Source organism: Cavia porcellus, unplaced genomic scaffold (assembly GCF_034190915.1).
Source record: "Cavia porcellus strain 051 isolate PalLab524CR breed Dunkin Hartley unplaced genomic scaffold, mCavPor4.1 scaffold_24, whole genome shotgun sequence".
Taxonomy (NCBI): Eukaryota; Metazoa; Chordata; class Mammalia; order Rodentia; family Caviidae; genus Cavia; species Cavia porcellus.
In genome coordinates this window covers 45,751,445-45,764,423 of record NW_026947507.1, presented here as the reverse complement: position 1 = coordinate 45,764,423, position 12,979 = coordinate 45,751,445, and the positions used below count along the sequence as shown (strand labels likewise).

At 44.3% G+C, this 12,979-nt stretch overlaps 1 protein-coding gene across 2 annotated transcripts in view; it reads right to left on the bottom strand.

The window, feature by feature from the left end:
* Positions 1-12,979, bottom strand: part of Csmd1 (CUB and Sushi multiple domains 1) — a 1,477,900-nt gene that overhangs the window by 1,193,363 nt on the left and 271,558 nt on the right. For both annotated transcript variants that reach the window (XM_063234987.1, XM_063234988.1), the window contains exon 2: positions 2,630-2,846. In XM_063234987.1, coding sequence (XP_063091057.1) covers positions 2,630-2,846 — 217 coding nt within the window. The remainder of the gene's footprint in view (positions 1-2,629; positions 2,847-12,979) is intronic.

Sequence of the window (12,979 nt, the reverse complement as noted above, 5' to 3'; positions counted from 1 at the left end):
TAACTTGGAGGGATTTTTTCCTTGTGCATAACAAAAGAAACCTTGTTCTAGCTCACCATATTAGAAACTGATCTATTAACGGGGAACGAATTATATAAGACATGGGTGTATTTGCTGAAAAAGAATGGACAATGATGTCATAAGCTGCATTAGATTTAACTATTTTATGTATAGTAAACAATACATTAATATTCAAGTTATAATGAAATCATCAGCAATTCTAAGCTACAAATTGTAGCATATTTTGTTGGAGATTAAATGTACAGGTTACACTGCTTGAAGAAAACTCCTTATAGCATGTAAACAAAATAAATTTCTTTGTAATAAACGCTTGCGTGTATAACAGACCATCATTGGTTTTCAGCGAGTGCGTATTTTGGGCCACTACCAGCAGCCTTCGTGCAGTAATGGAACACTAGTGGCTCTTGACAGCTGTAGGTAATAACTTTCCTGACAGCTCCCTCGTCAGTGGAGTCCACCCATCCTTACACGAAAAGGTCTGATTTTCAATTCCAGGGCTACTTTAATTGCTGCTAGTTAATCGTGTTTGAGAGATAAGCAGTTATCCCAGATACAACATCAAGGACCGGGAACAAATACCACTAGATCATCCCCTTCCCAGTTAATTAGAACACGACACTATTTGTAACCACTTTGGCCACACATGTTGCTGCTCTGTGAAAGAATACACAGTTTCTTGTGCATTTTTCCCTGACCTTACTCACACTTCTACTTTACACTACTTTTTATTCAAAGTTTTACATTAGGAAGGCCCCAGAGCTCTTAGTAGTAATGAGTGTAATCACGGTGTAACCTTTGCCTATTGGTAGGATGCCTGGTACTGACCCCAAAGTTACTGGGTATCCATGGAAGGGTGATTCAGATGGGCGATTCAAGCATCAAAGTAAGAGGAAGAATTACGCCAATGGACATGAAGATGAAAGCTTTGCTCTAACTTATGAACAAGTCACAGACAGAAATGTGACCTGTGATCTCTCTCAGATGAGGAGCTTCAAGAAAGGGAATGACTCATAGGAACCCCATGGCACTTCCTATCACTGCTCTCTTTCACTCTAACTGTCTAAGGGAGTGCTGCTCTTTGAACCTGAAAATCAATCACAAGAAGTCTGTTCTATCTTTAATATCTCCACTGCTGCTCCTGCCCTAATAATCAATGGGTTATATGGTGCTGGGTTCTAGATGCCAGACTCAGCAACATAAAAATGACTCAGTATCACCCTACGAGGATAATAAATTGAAAGACAAGTAATCAATCAAATTACCACATACATTTCTTGTACTTGAAGGAATTGTAGCAAATGGAATTAAGAGAAAAATGTATACTCAAAAATGTATATTTACTATTTGCTTTTTAATAGAAAGAAATACTATTAACATAGAGTTGTTTTGTAGATACTGAAATGAACTGGATTCTCTAACATTTTTTGGCCACAATTCTGTAATCTTTGTAGTTCATTTTGGTTTTGAAACATGTTTCTATTTCCTAGGAGTTGTAGTACTTACAACAGAAAATCAGCAAACAGCTAAAATCTACACCAGCAGGACTGAGGAGGGAACATTGCACATGTAAATCCTTGTTCGAACACCCAAGAGTGAGACCACTCACTCTGAAAAAGGAAACCTGCCTGACTCAGAAAATTTAGCTGTCAAACAAGGTATGCTTGGGGAAATGTTTCTAAGACAGAATATTGATACCATAGGAGGCCCACTTAAAATAAAAGATATTTTATATTTTAAAAACACATAAATGCTAATCAAATATTTGAAAATATATTATTTTAATTCCACAAGATCATGAATAAACTCTATGATCTTTGTATTTCATCAGCATTAGCATGGATATTGCTGTATCCAAGGAGTGCAATTTCTCCTGCCTACTGTGAATTTTTGTAAAAACTTCCAGATATGGAACACAATCTCTAATAAATGGAGAATTTTTAAACCAGAAGGTAAGGGTTTCGTTTACCCTAAATAGATGTATTAAAAAATGGTCATCAATAGTTTTTAAAAATATAACTTCCTTGAAAGGAATATTTCCTTCATTTGTCAAAAATATATACCTATACTTTTTTCTGTTGACAAGTGAAAAATGTAATCTAACTTCAACCCAGGAAATATTTTTACTTCTTCATGGTGAAAATCACCGATCAGAAGAATAAAGCCAAGCTGAAGAGAATACACTACTCAGTTCTAAAATTCTACAAAGATTGCAAAATTCTTTAGCGTTCTTTCCACCACCTTCCTGCATTCCTCTGATGGAATACATTCCCCCCGGCAACACATTGTTTACGTTGTTGGGCGAACTCTATGCCTACATTTGTCTTGCAATTCCTCCCTGCGGTCCACCGCCGATTAAAAACTCTGCAGTTCACATCTTTACTGAGATTATCTAGGGAGCACTGTTTTAAAGATCCTGAACCACCTGATACACATAAGTGAAATCAGCGATTGCGCTCCGGAAGTTCTGGGCACCAGAGAACGCGCAGCCTTGGACGCGCATCTCCATCTGTGCCAGGGACCCCTTTCTTCGGAGGGTGAGGTGGGCCCACTGCAGCTGGCTCCAGATCAGATCCTGCAGCGGCTGCACCCAGCCCAGCGCGACCCCTACCTCACTTTCAGGTTGCCCTGCTGCGGCTGCCCGTCGTAGACCGACAGGATGTCGAAGTCCTCCTCCAGCGCGAAGGTGTGGAAGGACAGCTGGATGCGGTTGCGCTCGCCCGTGACAATGATCCACGTGCAGTTGGCGTAGTTGGGATAGCCATGAGGGAAGCCCGGGCTCTCGATGGTCCCATTGGGGCCCTGGACCAAGCCCCCGCAGTTCTGACCTGCGCGAGAAAACACAGAATACCTGTGACTCTACGGTCTTCAATCTGTGACCTTCTACAATTCTCCAGCCGTTCTGATGAAGGTTTGGGCGGCCGGAGGCATGATTCTCATGCACAGTGTGGAGTGCGGGGTTGCATGGCTCTGAAAGACCGACAGAGAGGGCCCCCAAAAGGAGCAGAGCAAAGGAGACAGAAGGACTGGGAGTTCCTAAGAAACCGCGGGAAATCTGTTCTCAAATCGCATCAGCACAATGCAGGTGCCAGCGACCTGCACAGCCTTACACACACATACTTCGTCCCTGAAGGGAGTTCCTTGTTGGAGGAAACCAAGCTACGGGTAAAACATTATTAAAACACACACGTTCTCGCGTGCGCGTACACACACACACACACACACACACACACACACACACATCTCAACACAGCCAGATGACCTCGGGCTATGGTGCTGTGAAGAGGACAACCATGGTCCTGATTGGGTTCCTACAGAAGTCCTGCTGCGCAGAAGATAGGAGACTGCAGAAAAACATTAGGTGTGGGACAAGGCAATCTGAGTGATGATCCAACGCAAGAGCAACCCAGCATCCCCAAAACACAAGGACAGCATTGGGGTCACTTTCCTTATGTAAGTGGGACCTGAGACAGACACAAAAAGAAGCAAGTATTGGAATGAAGGAAGAAAGCGTCCACCTTGGCTGGTACGCAGGGTTCCCAAGGTTTGCAGGCTGCCTGCACACACTGGTCTCCCCTCCAACTGCTCCCCCTTAGGTGGGCGGCTAGGGTGCCTGAGAGTCTCGGGTCCAGCACCAAAGGGAAATGAAGATCTTCACACTGTGGCCTCTACTGAACAAGCTGGGAGTCACGGGGCTCGCTCCACCCTGGCCTCAGCCTGAAGTCCTCTGGAGCCTGGGGCAGGCAGGGCTCCCTCTGTAATTCACAGCCCCACCGCTTGAGGGAGTTCTCTAGTGATGGTGAGGGAAGGGCATCTAAGGGATGGCTAAACGCACACACTGGACCACCGGCCTAAGTCCACACCCGTGTCCTCGTCCCCAGCTAGTCCAGGCTGTCTCCTGCTGCTCCGCCCACATCACGGCCCTTCTGGCTACAGCTTTCCTGCTTCCCACTGTGCCTGCCAGCTCTACCTCGTGACTGCGGTCCACGCCCCACATGCCCCCTGCACATGATCACAGCCCCCACAACAAGCCTCACCTGATGCCCACCCAATGCCCACCGTGCAGTGAGCCTGCATTGCCTCGCTAACTGGGTCCTCTAACTTTTTTCCTCTTTGGCTCCCTCTACCCCCTGCTCCCCCTGGTTATGTGGAGGGACGCAATTCAATGAGAAAGAACAGGTGGTTAGTACAGGGAGGTGCTGTAGCTGGTTCCAACTGCTCTAGTGGAAACACAGTTACCGCTTCTACTGCGAAGGTGATCTGGTGAGGGAACCCAGCGACTGCTCTGCACACACCCCATGTCAGTTGTTCTGAGTTTTCCTCTGCATGGTTCCTGGAAACTGTGCAGTCTCTCCTGGCTGCCGGCTCTGGTGTTTTCCTACCCATGTGTCTGAGATGTGTTTGAATGTCTGGACACTAAGAACACAAAGGAAGGGGCTGGGGATTTAGCTCAGCGGCATAAGCACCTGCCTTGTAAGTAGGTGGTTGTGAGTTCGATCCCCGGTACTGATAAAAAGTTTAAAAAAAAAAAAAAAAAAAGAGAATGCAAAGGAAGCCGTACAGGGCTGTGGACACACTCAGATTGTGGACAGAGCATAAATACTGGAACACAAGCACCATTCCAGCTTTCGCTGTGGAACTGCAAACAGCAATTTACTTCTAACTGCATTTTATACTTAGGAATACACACTAGTGGGTCTCAGCTTGAATGTTTCAGTCTTAGGAACTGCTCGTGTGAATTTGCTAAATCTTAATACAAAAGTTTAATGAAAGGGATGCATGAGTTCAAAACCAGTGAACTAGTAGGAAACCCATTTCCACTGAATTTAAATCTAATAACACTGCAGCACAGATTTTGAAAGATATTTTAAGAGAACAGCTTTTCTAGGTTGTTTAATATTTCTTCCCGGTAAATAAGAAATGAAGATCTGATTACAATTCACAGGAAAGAAAACAGTTCAACAGGAGATATCAAATATCACATATCCACGGAAAAGCAGTTTGCCCATTTCTGGGTGGGCCAGTCTTTACCATGCCTTTTGCAGAAAGTGCCTGATTTGATTAGTAGCCAGACTTTTCCACAGCCCTGTTAGAGACTTGGGGAACTTCTAGAAAGTTCTTAGTGGCTCTTGTCCCTGGTTGCACTTTGCAATCAATAAAGAAAGTTTTATGTTTCATGCCTACGATAGATTCTGATATATTCGGTCTAGGCCAGGAGTACCCAAGACAATCTTGACAAGAACTAACCTGGTGACCTTAACACCACCTATTGCTGCATCCTGCGGTAAAGATGTGGTAATTAAGATGGTTTGACTGGTGTTAGGCTGGAAAGCCAACAGCACAGAAGAGAAGGCCAAACCGCATTGAGAGTCAGGCTCAGATTTACAACAAAGACACCCGGTGCGCTCTAAGGAGGTCAGGCTTGTGAACTCACAGTGCCAGGCCAACTGCAAATGCAGGTGGAGAAACAAGTCTACACAGTTCCAAACTCACAGGATAGACAAAGATCAACCCAGTTGAGCTGTGGATGTAAATACACATATGAAATAATAATGCTTCCAGAAGAAAATAACCCCAAAGTCTTTATTGTGGATGCAAACATTTTAAATTGAACACAAGCAAAATAATAATCAGTGAATTACAAAAACCAAACAGAGATCTTTTTGGAATACATATCTTTAAAAAGATAGCATCTACACAAAGTATTGGGTAAAACTCATTCCTTTAGTAAACTTTAGTGAACTTCTCTTTAGTGAGACAAAGCCAACAGGTTGGGGAAACACGATAGCTCTCAAATGATGTAGAATCAGAAAGAAAAATATTGATCTATGGATCATGAGGTGAATCCTTTGAAAGCTGTCCTGGCCCTCCCCAGCCCCAGAGCTGTAAGAAAACAGCATTTTCTGCTGAAGACAACACCCCCAACCTTGCTTCTCCCTACAGAGGCTCTAGCCCTGCCCTGCCTCTCTTGAGCAGTCTTTGGTCTCCAGGGAAGTGGCAGTTCACCTGCAAGTCAGCAGTGTCAGCAGTCTAGGAAAGTACCTGGGCTTTTACAAAAATAAAGAGTATGAGCCACATTAGAAGAATTACCAATTTAAGCAACATTACCCCTGTAGCATTGACTGGAGTCATTGGGGTACATGGTGTTGTTTGGAACCTAACTAATATTAAATTGAAGAAATTATTAGTAATTACCTTGAAGTTATGGATCTCAATACCATTAGTTCCTATATAATGCTCACAAAAACAATGACTAATACAATTCATAATTATTCTCCAAATGTGCGCTTCAAAGATGGGAAGTCTTTTTAGTTGATAAACACAAATAACTCAGTCTCACCTTTACTAATTTTAGAATTTCATTCAAGTAACTTTTTTACTACATGTGTGGGTGCATTGGGATACATGTATTGATCACACTCATCACAGGGACTTTATCCCTTACATGCTGTATCTTGATTCTTTTTTATTTGCCATTCCTCTTCTCCCTCTTATTTACAGAGTTTTGTTCCCAGTTGTTTTTCTTATCATTTTCTTTTTCCTTCTTTTCCCCTCTGCCTCCCAAGAGTAATGTTACTCTGAGGTTATAAAGTTTGCTTCCACTGAATCGAGCATTTTAATTAAGTAAAATTAACTCACCAGTAAATGCTTATGGATTAGAACTACCATTTTTAGGTTTTATTTGCAATTTCAAATAAAAACAGGATGTAAATGTAGCTCTATGAGCATCAAACGTCAATGGTAGGGGATTTCTTCAGATATTAGAGGTTAATATCTTACCTCATTTCCCATGATTTTCTCTTCAAGTTTTATTCTCTAGCAGGCATCTATTGCTACAGAGCATACTCAAAACCTCTATAAATGTGTTTTCTTTAAACATTACATATCTATGTATGATTTAAATGTTCTCCTCATATATAGCTTCAAATACTAAGATAATTTTAACTGTAAAAATGTTAATGGGCAAATTCTTAATTACTACACACATAATCATATCTTAACTTGTAGCTCAACATGAATATTTTGTAAGTAAATTTGTTAGTTAAAATTTCCTTAGGGCAACAAAGAAAGATGCAATGTTTTGGCAAGAACTGTGATATTACAGTTATAATTGAGTTGTTTATTTGCTCAACTGCTACTGAAAAATAATATATGATGCTCTTCTTTCTTTGAAGTACTAGTGCAGGAAGACACTATGGAATCCAACATCCATGCCAGTGAGAGAAAAGAAGAAATACGTATGTGTGCACATGTATGTATATGTACATAAATGCATGATCTCTTCCCATTCATGCTGATTTTTAATTTCATTCATATAGGTACCTCTATGTATAAACATGTATGTGTGACCCTATACATTGATTACATGTATGCTAACACGCACATCACACAGAAACATGCATCAATATTTTACATACAGATAAGTTTTGTGGCTGTAATTCAAATTGTTGTCAGGAAAAATAAAATACATTCCATGATTTTAAGAAAGTGATATCAAAGTCATCTACAGATCAAACTTCACCATATGAAACATTTGGCTTATATTTTAAATAGCTAAGAGGATGCTAGGTGTCCAGTACTGACACCGCATTAAGTGTGCAGACAGTCATCATCTGATAAACTCTCACACTGTTTTCTCCAGCTCTACATCATGTCTTGAGGCCCCTGACAGAAACTCACATCTTAAGTTTATGGATCTGCACGTGCAGGAGGGAATGAAGAGGTTGCCCAAGGTGTCCCTGGGGGAAGCAAGATGGTGTGACAGCAAAGTCTCTTGCTGTGTCCCTGGCGACGCACACACAAAGCTTCATACATTGGCAGCTCAAGTATGCTAACCCAGACTTAAATGCACACTACAAGAAACAGCTTAGATTAACAAATGGTGATAACTGCAGACAGGGAGCCCTCTCAGGTGTGCAGGGGAAGTAGTGTCAGCCTTCTCTGGCATAAATGCCCATGACAGACAAAAAGGGAAGCGGGGATGCAGGGAGTGTGGGTCCCTCAGGTCCCTTGTGTAAAATGCATGCCTCCTACTCTGGTTTGCATGTACCCTGCACCATCCTCCCTTTGGCCTGTATCACCACTAGATCACTTTGGAAACCTGAGACATTGTCAACACTGGACATAGCTGTTAAGTTACACTATTTTAAAAGAATTACAAGGAAAGTCTGCACAGATGCACTTTTTCCCTGAACACTTTGTATCTTCACTCGGGTTAATGCACAGATGCAGAGCCCATGGAGGTGGGCCATTGTAGAAAGTGCAGTTCAGAAATGAAACATCTCCCTGAGACCCAGTACCCACAAAGACAGCTGCCACCATCTCAGGGAACGCTTTGCTGCGGCCTGGGCTGCCATGTATGTGTGAGCAGTTGCTTGAGGCAGGAGGTTGGCCAGAGCCACACTCCAGGCAGAACTTGAAGGCAGGAGCTGGCTGTGTGCTGTTCCATATAGCCAATCTGATGGGGGCTGTGTGGCTTTTCTGCGTTGGCAGTCATTTGGATACTGGCTGGGTAGGAGGCCCTGGGACTGGTCTCTCTTGGTGACCAGAGACACTTCCAGGGGGATCCATTCTCCTGGACAGTTCCCTTGAAATCGGTCTGGAAAACCCTGGGTGCACATAACAATAATGCATGTCTCAAGCTTTCTGAGGGGCACTGGCCACTCTGCTCTGGACCCCAGCTCCACCAGTGCCCTCGCCTGCTCCTTCAAGGGCCCTGCTCTTTGGTTCCAATGCTATACAGCTGACATGGCCTTGCTGGCCTAAAGTAGGTGCTCACTGAGATGATTCCTGTGTGATTCATCCTGGATACGTTTGATGAATGGAAGCAGATGTAAGCACAGGTTCCCCTGGACGCCAGGTCAGGTCAAAATTTCTCTCCTTTCCTCAATTCTGTGCCCAACACTCATTCTTAGAAAGTAGTAGATGTGGACAGATTATATTTTGTCAAATCCCTGCGGCAGGCACTTGAACACATTATCTTATTTAACCATTGCACAGGGTGTGCAGTGTGACGTAATCCAGCTTTTGTTGGCTGATGTTTATAATTCTCATTCTGAGGATACCTCATTGTAAGGAATATCTTTGCCATGCCAGTCCCTATCTGAAAACAAATATCTGCCCATCTGTGACATTTTGACATTTAATTTAGTTCAGCGGCTCCAGAAAGATAAGATATCTAGCTCAGCACAGAAAGAAGGCTTACAGGGAGTAACAACTCTGGGCTCTAGCAACAGGGGAAGGTGCCACCTGAGGAAAGAGAGGCAGCACACAGGGGAGCAGGCTGCAGGAGAGGACTGGAAGGCCTGAGACTGCTGATAGAGAAAACAGAAGATGCATAATTACCACAACCATAAATCCACTGGTCATGGTATAAGAAAGGCCTTAGCTGGCTTCATATGGCCCCAGCTGTGGGCAGGGTGAGGAAGGAGGATTGCCAGTGAAAGGCCAGCCTAAGTAATTGGTAGGACTGTGCCTCAAAATAGAAACTAAAGTAGACCACGGATACAACCCAGTAGAGCACCCCTGGATTAATCCTCACACCAGAGTCAGCCCATGAATGGTAAACAGCCCTTCTGGATCAACTGCTGACAGCAACCCCAGATCACATCACTGACCTATTCTTAAAATAACACCATCCAATGGCGGGGGGGAGACCCATTAAAACTTAAAGATTTATGGCTTTCAATGGCAGACTACATTCATTTCCCACATCCATTTCTTGAAAATGTTAGTTGATAGCTTTCACAACTCATGTAAATTGCTATGCAAGAGAAAATTTAATTTTTCCTTTCATTTAGACTCTTGACCTCCAGAGTCTCCTGCTTTGACATTTCTAAGCTGCACTGTTCTCCTGCAGCCTGGCTGCAAAACCAAGGCCACCCACTACCGGCGCCAGGCCCATGTGCCTTTCCTGCAGGAAGAGTGCATGGGCTTCAGATGGCACATGAATTTTTTATTTTCTTTAATGACCAAGGAGTAAGACAGAACTTTAAGAGGCTCCAGACTTTCAAACATCAAGAGAACTCAAATTTCAGTAATACAGGAAGACATTGCCCTGATCAGATAAGTACCTTCTGAAGGGTAAACAAATCAGTATGCATTAACCTCGGCCTGGTCCTCTCCAGTTCCTGGGCTCTTTCAGAGTCTGCTTTCCCCACAGAACAATTAATGGTAGAAGGATCCTGAGATCAGTTACCCTTCCGAGGATTCTGATGGTGTTTCGAAAATGAAGGTCTTCAGATATTTTGCAAGAGCAAATCACTCCCTGTAGGACATTTTGGAATCACACTGTTCTGTAGCTCACGCTCAGCCACAGGAGCTGGAAGCCTTAGGGAAGTCAGTTGTGCTTTCATAAGAAATCCTTGTGAGAGACCGTTCACTTTCTGATCAAAAAGAGAGTGAAACCCCAGAGGCCTAGGATTCCCAAAGAGAGACTCCTCTACTAGTAAGCAAAATTGCCCAGGTATCTCAGTTTCTACAGAACCTGAGTCTCAATTTCTACAGAAAGCTACAGTCAAGTAGCTCAGAAATACAAGTAGTGCAATCTTGCTGCGTCCCATTAACATGGTTCTCACACCTGCGTACAAGGCTTGTCCCTGTCCGGGGCTTTAGTCCTTGCACATCTGACTATTCTGAGTGCTCTGCTCCTGTCGTCTCCTCCTCCTGCTCCTCCTCCTCCTCCTCCTCCTCCCTCTCCTCCTCCTCCCCGCTCCTCCTCCTCCCCCCTCCTCCTCCTCCTCCTGCACCCTCCCCTCTGCTCTGCTCTTCCCAGACTCTCACGCCCAAGCAGCAAAACACACTCTGCTTTATTTCCTGCAACATTTATCACTTTGAGGCAGCGCAGCGCTGACTTGTTTACTCACCGTTTATCTCTTCCCAAGGGCTTTCTGAGACATGGCGTTGTCGCCTTGCCTGACTCTTGTCTCTTGCATAGTGTCTGGATCTCAACCAGGAGTCACCCAAGTGCATGGGTGAGCTGGGGTGGGGGAGGGGGGGCGACGGTGCAGACACAGGTTAAAGTTGGCTTTTGTCACCTTGACAGGTGGGTCCTGCTGCCCGCTGACTGGCAGACACTCTGGAGGTGCTGTCATTTGCACTTCACAGAGGTTCTGCGATCTGAGTCCTATTTAGTAGCCTGATAGTCAACAGTGCTTGGACCAACTTGTAACTCCCCTGCTTCATCTGAAGCTAGTTTTTCTCCTGCAGGATGCTTTCTGAACATGGGCATTCCTGCCTCTGGGAGAAGGAGGCCATCCTCCGGGCAAGGTGAAGTGTCTGTGAGTCAGCATCTCCTGGCCATGAGTCCATGCCTTCTGCTTCCCAGGGCTCACAGGGAGACACCTCTGCTCCTGCCACCCTGCTGCATGGGCAGTAATAGACGCATCTGCGTCTGCATTCTCAGAGAGGCAAGAGGGGAGATGGCAGCCCTAGTGCAGGGCCAGCACGGCCGTCGGTGAACTCTGGAACAAACAAACCGAAACCTGGCTCATTTTCAGCTCCAGGTGAAGGGCCTGACAAGGCACCTCCTAGAGAGTGGTCCCACTTCTTACAGATATGCAGCAAGAAGGTGGCCATTTGGCCAGCTGATTGCTGTGTCTTGAGATGAAGTAAATTGACTAGGAATGGAGCTGGAGAAAGAAACTCATTTCTTCGAAGGTATGTTTCTGCATAAAATAATAACGTGAACATGCATTTGTGTTTCTGAGGGGCTGAGACTAGATTCTACTTGTGGTCTCTTTGTCTGTGAGGCCATTTGAGAAAGCAATAACAGTGTTTCCATGCAGTTTCCTTCCTCAAGATTGCTGATCCAAAGCTACTATACAAATTAGGCCTTCAATAGGCATCAGAAAGATGTGGGTGTTGCGTGCATTTTTATAGGAAGGGCCATGCCAGGGACTTATGTGCCTGTTGTGTACCACACACCTACGAAGGGATGTGATTTACACACCGGTGCCGCAGTCAGGGAGGAAAATCGGGGAGACCTCGAATGGATGGAAACTTCTCACATTAGGACTGAGGCAGGGCAATGGCTGAACACACAGCAGGAGACCAAGGAAACAGACTAAATCCACAGTCACAAAATCATCAGTGAGAACCAAAGCCCCATTATGGAGTCGCTGCTACAACTGATCTTCACTTCAATACCCACATCTGTTTCTAGGACCAGTCAACTTTAAACTTGCTCCTCAACGGTGAGCACAAAATCAAAGTCCTGGCTTCTGCCCCTCATTTTACCTCGGTTTTATGATGTTTCTGAAGCAATAATGCATGATATTGAAATTCCATGGAGGATTAGAATTTGTTGTACAAAGTATTTGACAAAAGGGAACTGGCATCTTTCAAGTACATGGCCTTGAGTTAAACACATGCAGTTGTAGTTGACTCTTTGTGTTTTTATGTCACTGATTTCCAATTAGAACTTTGAAAGCATAAAAGGTTTTTTCCTCCACTTGAAACATATTCAGTTTTATTTAGATTCTGTTCTTTGTTTTATCCAGTTTAACTTCCATGGTTGTAGAGCAGAAATACGACCAAGAAAGAAAATAGCAAAGCAGTGTGCTACCCAGATAAAGACTGAGAACTGTAGAATGTTTATCTCTTTTGCAGGAAAACACTAATTTAATTTTCCTTGAGGAAGCTAGTACCCGTAACTTTAATATTTATGACTGAAAGGGAGGTAGATGTGGAGACTGGGGTGTTTACCAGAGCTCTGCAGGGATTAGGACTTCCCACCTCCCAGAGATGGACATCCCAGGATGCTGGGGCCTGATGCCCAGCTGCTGACAGTGCAGCAGCTCAGGGTCAGAGCTCCACAGAGTCCCACAGCTACAAATCTCACCATTAGCACAGCTGCTGCAGAGCAAGGAGCGTCTGTGTAATTCGCAGAGAGCAGGTGTGTGATCACCACAGCTTGTGAGTTGGCATTCACACAAAACAGCTACACGAAGTCCCCCATCAT